This window comes from Cuculus canorus, chromosome 5 (genome assembly GCF_017976375.1).
Source record: "Cuculus canorus isolate bCucCan1 chromosome 5, bCucCan1.pri, whole genome shotgun sequence".
Classification (NCBI taxonomy): Eukaryota; Metazoa; Chordata; class Aves; order Cuculiformes; family Cuculidae; genus Cuculus; species Cuculus canorus.
Genome location: NC_071405.1, coordinates 35,403,848 through 35,420,707, shown reverse-complemented (window position 1 = coordinate 35,420,707; position 16,860 = coordinate 35,403,848). Strand labels below are relative to the sequence as shown.

Genomic DNA, 16,860 nt, shown 5'->3' with positions numbered 1-16,860 from the left:
AAATAATGTACATTTCCAAGATGTTGCCCAGCTGTTAACCATTAACCCTGTAGCAGGTTGAAGGGTTGAGACAGATGTTCCAAAAGTGGTTTTATTTTCTGAAATAAAGAGAATGAAGTTATGAATTAGACAAATTAAGAAGAAATTCAAATATTTACACCCAGTTGAAACAAGATGCTGGAAAAACAGGCATGATAAAATTGCTGCAATTAAATGTAATTTAATTTATAATTCTGAAAGCATGCTTCTTCCAAAGGCAGCCTTTGAGTTTTCCTTATGGAGTGCATTGTTGTGATGTATGGATTTTCCTGACTTATTATGGCATTTTAATCAACAGTTCAATGATGTGATAATATTCCTAAAGCAGAAAAATAAGTGACGTTTGTTTAGACATAATTAATGAAATATTTATGTTGCACGAGGCTGTGTGATAAAGCCTTGTTCTCTCAGTCCGCTTGCTTCTGATTACATTTGTGATTTTTTTATATGACCAGACATTCTGACGCCAACTATTTTACACTGAGCAGATGTCATGTAGTAAAAATGGGTGCCAGATGCTACAAGCCACATAAGGGTAATTTGTTTAAGAGCTGGCTCAGACTTTTTGCGTTCAATTACACTATATCGTGAGCCCTGTACAATCATTTGGGTAATATGGCTAACTTCAGATATACATTTTAGTGAATGTTGAATGCATTCAGAACAGCATGCTACGTGCAGGGTGCTCAAGGAATTAATTTATCTGTATGTAAGACCTGAAAAAAAAAATATATATATACACCCAGGTAGAGTTTTTAACAGGGGTAAAAAATTTAATTAATGCAGTCAGCTGCATTTCCAAATTGCTCTAGGTGCTGCTGGTCAGAAATCAGGGCAGGTGCAAAGTGTCTGTGTAAGTTAAAGGACAGTATCTTTTGCTTCACTGACTAGCGAGTTCTTGCATTTTAGGATGTGAACATCTACCTGTCAGAAAACAAGCTACCGAGTATTCTGCTTCTGATGATGATGACGATGAATTTGAATCCAAGCCTTCATTAACACACAAGGTAACCTTGACTTGGAAACAGAAAAATATTTTCTCAGTTGCACTGTATTTAAGATTTATCATGTGATTTTTGATCTGAAACACACTGCAGTTTCTCCAAGTGGGGATGGGAGCACTTTATCAGCAGAGGTTACATTTTATGGAGAGCAAAATACATTAAAACTCTTTAATACAGATGAAAATCAATATTTCTATTTCCTCTTTGGATCTTCAATTCCCTTAGGTTGCACCAGCATTTACAGAGGAGGTCTTAATTTGACAAGCAGACATGTTTCACTGAAACCACTTTGAAGCTGCATTCTTAAGTGGCCTTAATATGTAGCTCAACAAGCAAACTATGGGAAAAATTAAACTAAACAGATGCAGATTTCCCCTGGGGAAATACAACTTCATTTGAGAGGTGTTACAGGCAGATTGCATGGAAAATGCTGTGTTTATCCTAATCAGCATGACTGTGTGAGCTGTGAAGTCACACCCAGACCCTATACACCAAAAGGACTGGCTGCACATCGCAGCCCTAACTCGGTTCCTGTGGCTAGCAGGAGCAGTGGGGTTAAAGCACCAGTGAACTCATGATACCCAGCTCTGATATGAAGAAATAGAGTTTTTATTGCCTGCATATCTCACCAAGAATGTGTTTACTTCTTTACTCTGGAGGGAATATCAGTAAGTGGAATTAATAGTACAGGGTGGCCTTTTGATTTGTTGCCTTTGAGAGGGGGGAAAAAAAGGAAAGCAAAGCAAGAGGCTGTCCAGTACACTGAAAAAAAAGAGTCAAGCTGAAAGCTAAGTGGGGCTTTGAATGGAAACCCAGTTGCACAGAGGAACTGATGCGCCACAAGGCAGAATCACAGCAATATGTGGTGGCACATCCCACCAGTGTCCGTGTCAGGATGTGCTGAGATGTCAGAATTCATGGTTCATCTTTCCTGTTACATGAAAGACAATCTGTGGTAAGACAATATTATGTTGAATTAAATAAAGTTTAAAAGAGATAGAGAAAAGAAGGGAGACATGGGAAAAAATTGAACGGGAGCAACTCCCACCAGTTCAGGCAGGACCAGCAGGGAAGGCAGCACTGCCGGGAGAGCCGCCAGAAATGGGGTGAATGAGCAGCTGTCGCACACAGGCGTTAGCAGTGACTCAGTTTTGATGTGCGCTCCCCATTCAGCTTGTTTCTCTCAGCTGCCTCCTAGCACCCCTTTTCATGCCAGCTCTGGCTGCTATTTTGCCAGTACCACCATTATCACCATTATTCTCTGGTAAAACTTGGTGGGACAAATTTTAGCGGCTTCCTGGGTTGTTAGTTTTTTTTTAATCACCTTGTCTATGTTGCCCATATTCTGGCTCCTCCAAAACGGGAAAACCACAGACTTGAAGCACACCCAGATAGCCTGGGTCAAGGGCAAGACGGAGCAAATCCACACGATTCCCTTGGCTAGCCCTTCAGCACGTGCTGTACTGCTTTCATGGCAGCAGTGACAGGTGCTCCAGGGAAAGGTAAAAACCTCTGTAATGCAGTAGAGAAACAGCATCGGGGGACGTTTCATAGGGCTTCAGGTAGTGTCCTGTGATGGCTGTTTCTTTTTGATACATCCCTCTTCCCATGCTACAAGCAATCTGAAGTGAATTTTGCTACTTAGCTACAGCAAAAGGAATGTGTTGAGTTTCCTTAAACTGGTGCTTCCCACCACCAGTTCCTGGCTTTTTCCCTGATCACAGTGGTGTCCGCAGAAGCCGTGTATAGTAGGATGATGTATATGGTCAGCTTTGCAATTTAGACATTTTTTATTTGAGACAGACAGTTCACACTCACTTAGGGTTGCAATAAGAGCTTGTAATGTTTATAGTCGATGAAGATAAATGCATGAAAATATTCCTACATGAAAATTTTCTTTTCAGTTAGGTTGCACAAAGCACCCTGCAGTAGCTCACTTTGCTTTGAGCAGGGGAGTTGGGTTAGACCATATCCAGAGGTCTCTCCCAGCCTCAACGGTTCTGTGATTCCAGGGAAGGCTTGTGGAAACCTGTAATAGCATATTTATGCTTTGATTGCCTTTCTTTGGTGCTCTCTCTCTCTTTTTGTAGGCAAAAAGGACTCTCAGAAGGAGAAGGAAGCTGGAGAAGGAAACAAAGCAATTGATTAAACAAGAGGAGCTGAAGAGGCTTCACAAAGCACAGGTGAAAATGTGGCTTGTAGATGTCCTATTTGTCTCCCAAGATTGACTAGTGAGGACAGAGGCTCTGCGGCTCCCCTCACCCCTCACTATGGCTCACTGCCTTCTGTGGTGACACCCAAAACCTCAGGTACAGGAAGATGTATGTGGCAAGGCCTAGCATCTCTGTATGTGACAGGTCCACATGTGCCTCAGGACATTGTCTTAATTTTGTAATTGTGTATAAAGAACACATTTTGTGTTAGTGGGATAGTGACTGGCAATAAAATAGAATACACTGAATAAGAGAGAAAGAGATAGAATGGGGTACTAACATCAGCCCCTGAGAAGGTAAGAAACTCAGCGATTATCCCTGTTTACTACAGGAGGGTATGAAAATACAGTGGTGGGATTTGTTCTTTCTCTGCCCTAACAAAAGTGAATCGTTTTCTTTCTTAATGATGCATCACTTCACTTTATACATGCCCTACTATTCAGAAAATACTGTAAATGCTCTGGGCTCTGCTGTTTTATTATTTCTGATTATAGTTTGAAGATTCTGCATGATTTGATGTCAGACTGTGTTCTCTCAGGTGTCAAAATTGTTTTGGTTTATCTAGTTCACTTACCACACATACATATCTATATGCATATATATAAAAAAACCTTAAGGGAATATGTGGCCATTACTGTGTTTTTAAACTGCACTATAGAGCAGAGAAGCCCGAGTTAAATTTAATTTCATTAATTCAGGTTGTAATGGTAATCAAGATATGGTAGTGGGGAGACCAGGCTTTTTGAAGTCAGAGCTGTCCGTTATCTTCTATTGTATTATTGTAACAGGTGGATAGTTTCAGATGGAGCTTGCACCTGCTATTACTGTACCACCATTAAATTAAAATAGAAAATCAATAAACTGTTTTTCAGATGTGAATCTGAAATCTCAGTTTTTGTAAACATCACCAATTTTGAAAAATGCATTGCTGAAGAGAAGTTTTGTGTTTGAATCAGACAGTGGATTTTAGAAAATAATAATATTTAACCATTACTATAAATTTCATGACAGAATAAAATCCATGGGAAAGAAGAATAGTATCTTATTTAATCCAAAATAAAAGTAACTATGTTACATTCTTTATCCAAGAATTGTAAATTATTTGAAGGTACAACTAGATTCATACACACCTCCTCTTATTTTACTGCTTTGTGGAAATTATAATAAAGTCCAAGCTTTTTTAAACATCTTTTGTGTTTGTTAGGCTGTTCCTGGGTGCTTGGTATGCCCTAGCACAGCCTGAAATGGGAACTGCTGAGCATCTCACTGACAATTGGGCTTTTGTAGGTGTTCTATGCCTATTATCCACAGGGAACCTCTGAAAATTATATTTAAAAGGGTATTGACTAGTGAATGTAGAAGTCCTTCTTGAAGTGCCACTGAATTAGTTCCTGTAGCCCTTTTCTCCCTGTGTCAAAATCTTGTGAAATATAAAATCAAAACAAACAACACAACCCCCATGGACAACAAAATAGCTAGCAAAGTTTTCTAGCTGTAAGCCTCCACTATTTATATGAGCTTTATTCATATAGCATGTCAGAATATGTGGCTCTGAATTTGTAAGGTATTGACTTTTCACACTTTGCAAGGCACAGAAACGTTATGATCTCTGCTTTACAACAGGACAGTTAAATTTCAGAAAAAATGATGTTGTTTTAGTGCCTACGATACTTACCCACATAAAAATGTGGATAGATACCTAGTGGAATTATTAAATTGCTTAGGCGCCCAATAGGCTCAATGAGTTTGCAAATCCTGAGACTCCTCTGAGACCTTTCCAAGTTGTTTCTCTAACCACTAAGACTATCTTTTGTCTCTGAATTTTTAAGCTATGCCTGTAGCTTTTATATAATTACACTTTTGCAGGCAATCCAGCGCCAGCTAGAAGAATTGGAGGAAAGACAAAAAGCTCTGGAGATTTTTGGTGTTAAACTGGAGAGAGAACTAAGAGGAGAATCAGGTAAATTGAGCCGTGTATGTGTGTTTGGTTGGTGATGGGTTTTAACCTTTTTAAGAGCAAAGGGTTTTTAATGATTGTTGTAGAATCAGAGTTCAATGCAAAATCTGAAATGAAAGAGTAACTGGAAGGACAAAAATCATTGTTTACCCTTTTCCTCAAACTCTGTTAGCTCAAGCACCTCTACACTAAATGCTGTAAATTTCTGTTGGCTGTCACAGATGTGGAATTGTTTGCCTTGCTATTCAACCTGAATCTACATTTTTCCTCCCATGTTTTTAAAATCCCATCCTGAGCTTAATTTCACCTTCTGGAAGGAACCAGTGAGGATTCCAGGAGCTATATCTCAGTTACCAAGCCATCAGCAACCCCTGCCTAGTAACAGAATCCTTAATGACTTCTCCCGGAGTGTGAAATGCCATTAATACGATTAGAACTGGTGGCCATGCTATAGAAACAGCAGAATGCAGTCCTGAACACAGTCCTGAACCACACAGCCTTTCCCCCAGCAGATAGAAGATAGCATAGGGATGTCGTCCTGGCTCCTGTCAGAGGTAAGGTTTTTACTCACCTGAACCAACAGACCAAGGCACCGAGGACTGTGGTGTCCTCCTGCCAGCCCAGCCTTACCACGGTTCCCCAGTGCTCCTGGGGTGAAACCGGGAAGACCCCTTGCAGAGGGATGGGACATCTGGGGGCTCCTGCCCATCTCAAAACAAGGATAAGAGTGTGAACTTCAGAGTGGGCCACAGATCTGTGCTGAAAGGACTCTGTGGAGCTGATAGGCCAGTTGCAAACATGAGTTTTTACCTCTGTTTTAAAAAGCTGAACCTCATACTTTCATAACAGGCAGTGGTACAACACTGAAAATGTTTTGGCACCTGCTCTTGTTATTGTCGTCTTAGCTAGGCAACCTAGCACAATCTCCACATGCTGGCTTTCTTAATGCCATAGTTCTTAGCAGTTATCGTCCCTATTCTAACACTGAATTAATCATTTCAGCAAGAGAGTGTTTGCCCAACCTTTTATTAACGAATTTCCTATAATTGATAGTGCCAACCTATTTCAAGTGTTATTTAAAAGGCTAACATCTTTTTTCTTAATTTGAAAACATAACCTTTTATCAGATGGCACCCACCTTCCTGCCTGTGAGAAAATTTGCTAAAAAAATTTGAGGATTTGTAGTGTTAGTTTTTTCTTCACTGCTGAGTTATATAAGGGTGATTGCGTTTTGGAAATGTCAAAAATATAGAGGGACAAGAGGTTTCTAGCTCTTCATAGACACCAAACACCAGGATAAATGGCCTAGAGCCACCTCTTGGTTTTGCTGTTTTGACAATCACATTTCCTAAAGAAGGCTGCCTGCCAAGAGATTGATGCTTCTCATTCTCTCACCATCCTTAGTAATTGGATTGCCCTCATTAAGGTGAAAGTACTATTTTTTCTCCCTGTTGATTGTTTCTGTTTAGGTGGCCAGTTACAAATAGGGCACATACTGAAACTTAAGATGTTACTGTGTCTGAATAACTCTTCTGGTGCAAAAGCATGAAGCCATACATTTCCCAAACAAAATGTGAATGCTTTGTTGTTTATAATAACATACATGTAATGATGCAAAAATCAGTGAGTTTAATACTCTGTTCAATCTTCTTAAAAATAATCAGCACTATTGTTTAATGAATGACCAGTGTTTATCAGGTTAAGTTGTATTTAAGCAGGTCTGAGCTTGTGCAATTCAAGTGATTTAATAGGTATTATTAAGGTAATTAGAAAACGATCACAGTTCAGCAATAATATTGAGCTGCAGAGGTTGTGAATAACCAAACTTAGAGACAGGCCTGCAAACACTAGTCTTCAGTGACATTTACGCAACTCTCCTCTAATAATTCTGTAAGCCTGGGATGAATGGCCCCTTTGTTAGGGGGAGTTATTCATTAGCTCTTCAACTGAATTAGAAGAGAACATGCGTGGGTGCAAAACAACTGCCATGAAGACTGTTGAGCAAAACGAGGCTTTGATGATCTTCTAATTGTAGTGACAACAATTCATGCATTAAAAAAAAAAGAAATAATATCAGCCCTATGAATATTTTTTCATGCCCATTATTCCCTTTATTCTGGTTCGAAATACCAAATAATAAATCACTGATGTACCTTAGCTTTGTTTTCCACTGACATTTAGGAGGCTTATGGAGATCTTCTGCCTACAAGAAAACACAGAAATAAAAATCTTGAAATATGTTTTCCACTGAAATTAGCATAACCGATCAGTTGACTAAATAAATAATGAAGAATGATGGTAAAGAAGAAAATCCATGTGGAGAGAATGTTAAGAAATCTCTCCATGCTTTGGAAGGTGAACAAATATCTGCATATGTTGCAGCTAGTTTTTTTTATTCCATAAGGAGTGCATTGAAGGCTTCTCATAAATTTCAACAGTCAAAAGAGATAAGGAATATGAGGTTCAGCTGTTCCTACAAAGGAGCAAACTGGTTGAGCTCCCTTTACCGTGTAACTGTGGCATGGACGGATGGTGTAGCACCACTCTGGAGAACAAAAGATTGAGGTTTGGAGAACAGTGTTCAGTAAATGCTCCTCTGCAGCCTGTCATTCCCTCAAAAGGGAAGAATATCAAAATAGTTGTGACAAATATCTGACTTTCAAATAGGATCCAGGTTTAAGGAGACTTGGGTAAACCAGGAGGAAAGTTTTGCTTTAACAACACTGTAAGAAAAAGCCAGTGTGGCTCACAAAACAAGCTCAGAAATTGTTTTCCTTCTAGCCTTTGAAAGATCGTTCATACTACATTACACAAAAGACTTCATAGGTTTGTTCTCCCCTTGGAAAGCATAAAGCACTCCATCAGACTTAAATAAATATTAACATTACTATTAACAAACATCTGCAAAGCACAGGGAAAAAAATTGCCCCCTGGGATGCTTAGGGGGGCATTCTGTGGGGTGGAACAGGAGAGAAAACAAGGGCCATTTTTATTTCCAATTTCGCTGAGGGTTTTGCTAAAATGAGTGGCATTTTTGCAAAGTGTGCTACTCTTTGCTTACCTCACTCAACCAATGACATGCAGTCTTTCATTACAGATTCTGAAGTGTAAAGTGGAAATGTTAAAAAAAAATAATATTTTTGCCTAATCAAGAAAACAGCAAATGGAGAATAGAAACCTAACCTTCTGTGTGTGCGTACCCGCAATTGCAATGTTTTTACTGATGGCAAAATGAACGAAATTTTGATGATAGCTTCTGATGGTGGCATGTGAAGACTTAAGAGTCTTAATACAAATGCTGTATACCTACATTGAATCTGAGAGAAGTTACTACGATGCGTCCCTGTGCAAACTGCTCCAGCAGTCACTCTGAGAAAACAATTTTTTTAATCAGCACTTGCTGGAACATCCCACAGGAACACATCCATTACTGCCAAGCTTTAATGGAATTGGACAGAAATTGGATCAAAATTTCTTTGCGCTCTATTGCTGCTTTATCCTGCCATCTTATAGTAAGTTTGTATTAGGGTCAAATCCTGACGAGAAAATGTAGAACTGCACCTAAGCCAGCATGATACCTGTCCTCAGCATGGGGTCCACATAATTCCCCTGACACTGGCAGGAGATGGCGTGGGCTTTCTGGGATGACAGTGCCTGATGAAGGTACACAAATGGGCCGGTGCTCCCAAATGCTCAACAATTTCCCTCCCACTCAGGGAGATTGCTAGAGAGCTGCATTAGGCGAGATCATTACTGCCCACAGGAGACAGGCTATAAACTTCTGTTCTTCATTGGAGTCAAATCCACTTTGTTGTTGAAGTAAGGGACAGCTGAAGCAGTGGAGTCAAGAGAGTAATTCTCAGGGACAAGGACAAAGCACATTTCAAAAGACAACAGAAAAGCATCTGAAATGCTGCTGGGCTGTCCTGAACTCTGTCTCTCTCTCCACTCAGTAACCTACTTAAGTGACACTCTTGTAACTGTCATCTCTGGAGCTTGAGCCTCAGACCTTTGGGCTTAAATTTCAGCACTCTCAGTTGTCTGAATTAAAGGTGCAGTCCTCTTGAAGCAGGAGAAATCATGTAAGTCTCCAGCCACAGAAAATAGCCAGGCTAGTTTATGGGGATATTATGCTTGGTTGTCTAGCAGGATGATGTGAGGACTGAGGAGGAGAGTGCTGAGTTTCCCTGCCTGCAGACAGCACCTCCTTTTGATTTGTCACAGGTCTGTCTGTCCCTGCTTCCAACATGCAACACCAGCCTGGTGGGGTGTGCAACTGCCACATGCTGAAGCAAGACCATGGGCTGGCTGTTGGTTTTGTGCTTCTGAAGGGGTCAGCGTGTCACCTAAATTGTTCCCTCAAGCTGGAGTAGTTCAAGATATTTATTTCCTACAAGTGATCTCTATTTTGTGGCAATAGACGGTGGATGGGCAGAGCAGATGATGTGGGAGGTGCATTTGCAGTGCCATAGCTGCTGCTGTAATTCCACATTTAATAGTGGTGAGGTGGTTTTGTTTTGTGGAGAAAATGAATGGAAAATGTGCAGTGTTGAGCAAGTTAAAAAGGACAGTGAGGAAAAGGAATACATATGTGCTCTGACTTGTCACTTGAAAACACCCAGGGGTTCTTCATTGCCAGAGATTTTTGTACAGGTGGAATTTTGTGAGCAGTAAAGGTCCTCACCTGGTGAAAGAGAATTCTATCCTTCTTTTCAGCAAGGCAGAGTCAAGCTATAAACTCCCTTAGAGAGAGATCATATTGTGTTTTCTATCTGTATAGTGCCTACCGGATATACCCTGGTCCAAAGTGCTACAAAACTACCCAGTAATCATAGATTTGTCCTGTTCCACAGCTTTTCCCATCATTCAAAGCAGATGCAGGCCAGCTGGCAAATGAATGAAAATTTGTAGAGGATTTGATGTGCATCTGATGACCTCTGGAAGCAGGAACTATGATGATACTTGCCAGCATGTACATAGTGAAGTCTGATTGTGTTGATGGGACATCCATTTAAACATATAGTTCAGCTGCTGGAATCCAGTGTCAACAGAGGAAACTGTTATCAGAGGCAGAACCAAGAGAAAGAAAAAGTGCTCATTAAAAAAAGAAAGTTGATATGATTATTTGAAAGAAAAAAAAATTAACTTCCAAAACAAAAGTGTTTTTAAATCTAATGCATCTTTAACTGCAATAAACCACAGCATTCAACCGAATGTAGACAAGAATGTTATACGTGTTATATCCAGACATTACTGATGTACAGTTATGCAAGCAAAAAATAATCTACATTTGGACTCTCCTACTTTAAACAGATTCAGGCACAAAGGATGAAACTCAGATGCTACATGAATGGTTTGAGCTGGTCTTGGAGAAGAATAAATTAATGCGTTATGAATCTGAGCTCCTGATTATGTAAGTAAGGACAAGCATTAGTACTAAAGATGAGGAGGGGAGAGGGGAGAAGTGTGCTTGCATTATACCTGAGTATCTTGCTGCATGCTTCAGATTTAGACTGTTGTAGAATAAACATACACGAGTAGCTATAGTATGTTTTGAACACAGATTTTCAGTGGAACCATTCTCGTCCTTCCCTCTCAGTGGTTCTATCATTTCAATCATATGATACTCTATAGCATATAGATGGTCTGCCTTTACGTAATGTGGGTCTAACAAATGCTGGGGCACAGTCTCTTGTGGAAGAAAAACAGCATGACAAGTTTATCTGAGGTTTTATTGGACATAGGTGAAAAGATCTAGGAATTCACCACAGCCATGAAACAAGCAGATACACCAAGCAAATAAAAACATCTCAGATGCCACTGTGTGTGGTTGATGGAAACAATATTGGCTGTAGCTCCCTCACTTCACCTCCTTGGAAATGCACTCAACAGAGAGGTGGAGATGACTCTCAGCTATTTCTGGGCAATGTGGGAAGGAAATGAGAGCTCTAGTAGTCATTACTCACCCCTGGGTTTCACAACAGCACGGGCTGCTCACTGTCATTTGTCATTTCCATATCACTTAGCTAGCCCCCAACACCGTGTGCAGACCAGCCACTAGCTCCAGCTGCACCCAAATTTCTCCCCAGCTGTGTTGATGCTGTCAGGGGCCAAACCTCTTCTTTCTACTTTGATTGTCCTTGACTGTTGTGCTAGAAATGTTTTTTGCTCATCCTGTCTGCAAAGGAGAGTTAAAAAGGCAAAACCAGGCTGCTTTTATCACTGCAGGATACAAAATGTTGTTGTCTGGATGTGTTCATATGTGTTAATTCCCTTGCCTCAGGACCCATTCCTGTGCAGAGGGCCTGGCTGACCCCTTTGCGTCTAAGAGCATTCAGTCCAATCCAGAATTACATTGTGGGTGCCAAGGACAAACTGCAGACAGTTAAAGCCTACAGTGTTGTGATGTATGAGGGAGCTTAATCTGATACATAATGCAAAAGGTGGTAGTGGTGCTCCTAGCACTGCTAGGCTATGTAGGCACAGGCAAAGATTTTAGCCTTGACTATGAGGACAAAATACTGGATAAACGGAACACAGAATCTCTTGGTTGAAATAATATTAATACATATGACTTTATGAAAAAAGCTTATTCTCTAATATATTTTTTATTATACCTAGAGCCCAAGAGCTAGAATTGGAGGACCACCAAAGCAGGTTGGAACAAAAACTGAGAGAGAAAATGGCCATTGATGGTAAGTCAAAGGGGACAGCATGCTCCAGCTCACAGTGTTATGACCATGCCCATAAGAGTTCCTGCTTGACCCAAAAAGGACCAGAGTGGCTGAGGCTCTTCCTCCTATGCTCTTCTGTGAGCACAGCTCAGCCAGCAATATGCTACTTGTGAGATCTTCTCGTCTGACCTCTAGTGAAGACAGCTAAGCTAACCTGTCCAGTTTTACTTTGAACTGAATCAAAAGAGCTCACACATGTAGTTCCACTAATTCTGCTGTGCAGGCAGCAACATCCAGCTAACATGCTGTGATGAGCAGCAACGGAAGGTAATTTCTTCAACCACCTAAACTCAAAAGAGGTTTATCTGCATTTCTGTTATGCATTACTGAACTGGTTACTGCAGTATTTTCAAACTGCTCTAAGGGGTTGCAGTTTAGGCTTGTCCTTTTATTTGGTATTAGAAAAGAGCAGGGGGAGAAACAATGCAGGCAGAAGGGAGGATTTCATAGCACTGAATACTCCAGAATATCTTGTTGTGTCCGAAGCATGTGGATCGTGAGTGATGGTAGTTTTCAATACGTTTTCTAAAAATCACCTTCCATTTTCTTACAGGTACTACGTTTCATGGTTCTGCTTTTTACCTTGTCAAAACTAAACTTAAACTTCAGCTTAAATGTTTCTATTAGCAAATAGTGCTCTTCCTACCCCTTTCAGTCTAAGTTTTGCTAAAAGATCTGCTCCAGATATTAGGACTCTTTTTGGTCAACCATAAAGGGCCCAAATGCAGGATACGTTTTCCCTGAGCTGTAGCGTGAGAAATATTAACTGCTATTGAGTTCATTTGCCATTGACTACAACATTAATTCAAACTGTATACCAGTAGTTAAAATGCAAAGTATACAACAGATTGACCTAGATTTTAACCTCTTGTTTTGTGATCTTTTAGAGAACCTTAAAGATGAGATGGATCTGAATGAGGAGGATGAGATTTTTACTGAGATGATGAAAGTGGTTGAAGAAAGGGACAAACTCGTGTCTGCCTTAGAGGAGCAGAGAGTGAAAGAAAAAGCAGAAGACCAGCACTTTGAAAGCATTATATTATCTAAAGGCTATCGGCTGAGCAGGATTTAAACAGACACAAGCAAATACACATTATTTCAGCAATATTTGTAAACAGGGAGATACAGCTTTCTGAAAAAATGAATTAATTTGAATGTAACATCAGTTTATTTGGGAAACGTGTCATTTTGTTATCAAAAGCTCTTAAGCAGTACTTTTGCTCATACTGGGAGGAGTCCATTCACTATCAGCTTAAAAGACCACCAGAACACAGGACTGAATTTACCTGTCTGTTGGGTGTCAGGGTCTGTGAAAGGGAAATGAGAACTCTTTTGTTTTCTTGGAATTTTATTTCAATGCTGAGAATAGGTTTCCTGAGAAACATGATGACATCACTTAGCATTTTTCAGATGGCATTGCTTCCATCTGTTTGTCTGAATCTGTATGTGGTTTTGTTAATATTTTGGCACAGCCAACCCATATTGAACTACTTAAAGGTCAGACAGCAAGCATCTTGTATAAAAATGAGGTTGCTGGTGGAGGAAGGGTCGTTTGACTAATGACTACATGTTAAGCACTCATTAAAACTACTGTAAATACAATGTCAGCAATTAATTTTCCAGGTATTTATAAGATTTACTGCACTGTATATTTTGAACAAGAAGTTGAAGCAACATTAAATCTCTACGTTTTGTAAAATGGTAAGGGATTATCAAAGCAGTGACTACCCTGAAGACTGTTACATGCTCAAAAAATCTTTTGTATGTCACAGATTAAGCTCTTCTCTAAAATATGCTAACTGGTAATTTAAAAATACAATTCCTGGATAAAATACATCACAAATAGTATCATATGATGTGCTAAGTGGTGTAGCAGTTAAAGATCTCATTGAGAATAATTCCTCAAAAGAGATGTAAAAAATCTGTTTGTAATCTTAACATCTGATAGAAAATGTTATGGGTATATTTAAACTACATTTATTTTGCTGCTCAAGATTATGTATGCCTATTTTTTTGCTTAAAGGAACCGTCTCCTGTCTTTTTTGTATATCCATCTGTAGATATTGGCAAAGTAGATGTGCAGAAATTCTCCTTAGTATTTGCTGTAATTTGGGTACTTCCTTAAATCTGAGATAATTCTGCAATTTAAGATTGGTAGTATTCCCAACTGTATGTATGATGCACTACATTTTCAAACTGAAAAAAAACCAAGGAGCAACTAAAACTGTTTCTTTCTGAATATCATTTTACCTCATGCTCTGAGAAGATTTGATGTTCTCATTATTTCATGAATGGTGCTAATTTGCAACAGTTGCCTATGGTACAGCCAAAGCTAGAAGCATTCCTGTGACAAAAGCTTTAAACTAAAAAACCTCTTGGTAAGTACTTGTAGGGTAACAGACACTGGATCTCATCATGATAATTTATGAATGAAATTAAGTTTTTGCTGTCTTGTAAGAAATTTAAAATACAGTTTCTAAAGATAAAAAAAAGATTTTACTATTGACTACAGATAAATAATACACCTCTGTTGGTGCCAGGAACACACTGCTGTTCTGCAATATTTATGTATTTTTATTTCTATATTAGACCTTTAAAAGGATAAAGGTGTCTGTTTACATTTTACAGTTTGGATGTTGTCTCTGATTTTGATTGATAAATGTGTATTTCTAACAGCAATGTATAGGTAAGGCTGTGCGTAGTAGAGTAGATAACTTTATCATTTGGTAAATAATTACTAATAAAATATGAATTAAGATTTTTAAACAATGTTCTTAGCTACCATAACTTGGAGGGATACCCTTAAAGCATAGCATGTAGGGCTTTAGCAATATAATTTGTCTTTCATTGCAGTGGAAAGACAGCAGAATCCCTGAATGTGTTCCAAAATTACCATTGGATATTTTTTTTTCCTCTCATTCATGAGCTAAGCCTACCTGATCTTCCAATTAAATTATTATTGAGATGGATTGCAGTGACTGATTTTTAAACTGATTCTATTAATAATGTTTGCCACAAAGTAGAAGCAGGCAGCAATAAATATTTTAATTTTCTCTGTTAAGATCAGTTGGCATTTCCACTTTTGTGGAGAAAATTTCTGGATTTTATCACTGTTGCCAGAAGCCTCATGTAATCCCACAGAACAAGACCATCTAGAACATGCCACAGTTTTCTGTAGAAAATGGAGAGTCATAATGCTTTGAAGGTTTTTTTGGAAAGTTTTAAAACAAACATCTTGGTGCTTTGCACAGGAGAGGAATTCAGCACAGAAACCTCCAGTTATATCAGGCAAAGATTGGTTTTTTTCCCCTCACTTCTACAATCTAAAAAGTTCATCAACCTTAGTGTTGCTGCCATACAAAAAGGAAGAGGAAGGACAGAAAAACATGATGCTCCCAGCCATGAGGAAGAGATGGCTTCTACTACAGTCCAGCCTCCTTGCCCCGGAGAGGTGCACTTAGTGCAATCGGTCAGGTTCAGGCTGCTCTGAACTGGATGTAAGCCCAGAGATTTCAGTTTACAGGAGATACTCATTCAGCTACAACACCAAAAGTGAAAGAGTCCTTTCTTTTCAGCTCCCAAGATTTGAGTTTTTGAGAGTATTAAAGTCAATAGAAGTTGAGGGCTGTCAGCATTTTATGGACCTCAAAAATATGCTTTGCTAAAAAGATATTTTCCTGGATGCCATGTGGTCATAACACATGCTCCACCCAAAACTGCAGGTCTCCTCTCAGTCCATTCTCAGGTGGAAAAAGCCAACAGGCCGCTGTTACCCTGCCTGCTATCAAGTACCTCACAAGATTAGATCCAAAATTGAACTCTGCAGGTGATTTAGAAAAATAAGGAACTCTCAAGTCCTTTAAAGCAGGTCTGTATATATCATAAAAGAAGAGAAGAAGGAGAAAAACCCCAGAAGCTAAGAGCACTGTTTGAGGGTCAATTTAATATGGTTGGCTTGTATTAGAAATTTATTTAAACATTGTTTTGGTTATGAGTCTTCTTGCTGCTCAAACTTTTCTATAAATTGACTCATGAACTGAAATAATTTATTCATTTTTAAGTCCTTGGCACTGTCATTGTTGGGTAGAATGTATGTGCTGGAATGTATTGACTGTATCTAAATGGACTGGATGTGAGCAACTTTCTATTTGAAATAATAAAGTTATATCTCGTTCTCTGAAGTCTCTGAATCATCTCCATAGGAATTTCTCTCCACTGATATCTACAATATAATAATGCGTGTATAGGAAATATTTCTAGGTAAGAAATTATATCAGGTTCTTAATTCATGTACTGGTAAGTAAATTACATGGTCCTGCAGTTTCCAGATTCATTTTACAGTTTAGGAATAATGACATCCTGAAGTTAGAGGGCATTCAGCTCTACCTTTAACACAAGAGCTTGCAAACTCCATGAGATCAACAACTTCCTCACATTCTTACATAGGAGTTCATTTTCTTAGGCATGACATACAAAAAATAAGAACTCCTCAAAGACTTGAAGGAAAAGTGTCACTGTGTGGATCACTACCTTATCAAAGATCAAAACCTTAATTGCCAATTTTGAAATTCCATTAACTTTACTTCTGTTAGGTCATCTTGTTTTGTTGCTTTCTGCCAGTAGGAGAGCTTCACAGAGCAAGACAATGTGCTGCTCCCAAAGAGAAAAGTGGACAAGCAAGACTTGGAGTTATGTTAGTGACTGCACTGTTGTTCCCTGCTGAATGACTATGAACCGATTGATAGTTCTCTTCAGGGGACAGATATGCAGCTGCTTCTCTTCAGAAGTGAAGGTAAAACTTCTGGCGTATCTGAACCAAGGTTTTTCTTCTACTATCATGTTCTTTCTCTTCAATCTTGTGTGCCTCAGAGGCAGGCAGTGACTCTTCTGATAATACCACATGTAAGTTCTCA

The 16,860-nt window shown here is 39.2% G+C and overlaps 1 protein-coding gene across 1 annotated transcript in view; it reads left to right on the top strand.

The window, feature by feature from the left end:
- The window catches only part of MICAL2 (microtubule associated monooxygenase, calponin and LIM domain containing 2), a 135,859-nt gene extending 119,780 nt beyond the window's left edge, over window positions 1–16,079 (top strand). The window contains exons 31-36 of the mRNA XM_054068117.1: window positions 949–1,046; window positions 3,134–3,226; window positions 5,123–5,216; window positions 10,527–10,626; window positions 11,835–11,908; window positions 12,835–16,079. Coding sequence (XP_053924092.1) covers window positions 949–1,046; window positions 3,134–3,226; window positions 5,123–5,216; window positions 10,527–10,626; window positions 11,835–11,908; window positions 12,835–13,019 — 644 coding nt within the window. The 3' untranslated portion in view covers window positions 13,020–16,079. The remainder of the gene's footprint in view (window positions 1–948; window positions 1,047–3,133; window positions 3,227–5,122; window positions 5,217–10,526; window positions 10,627–11,834; window positions 11,909–12,834) is intronic.
- Window positions 16,080–16,860: the final 781 nt, after the last annotated feature.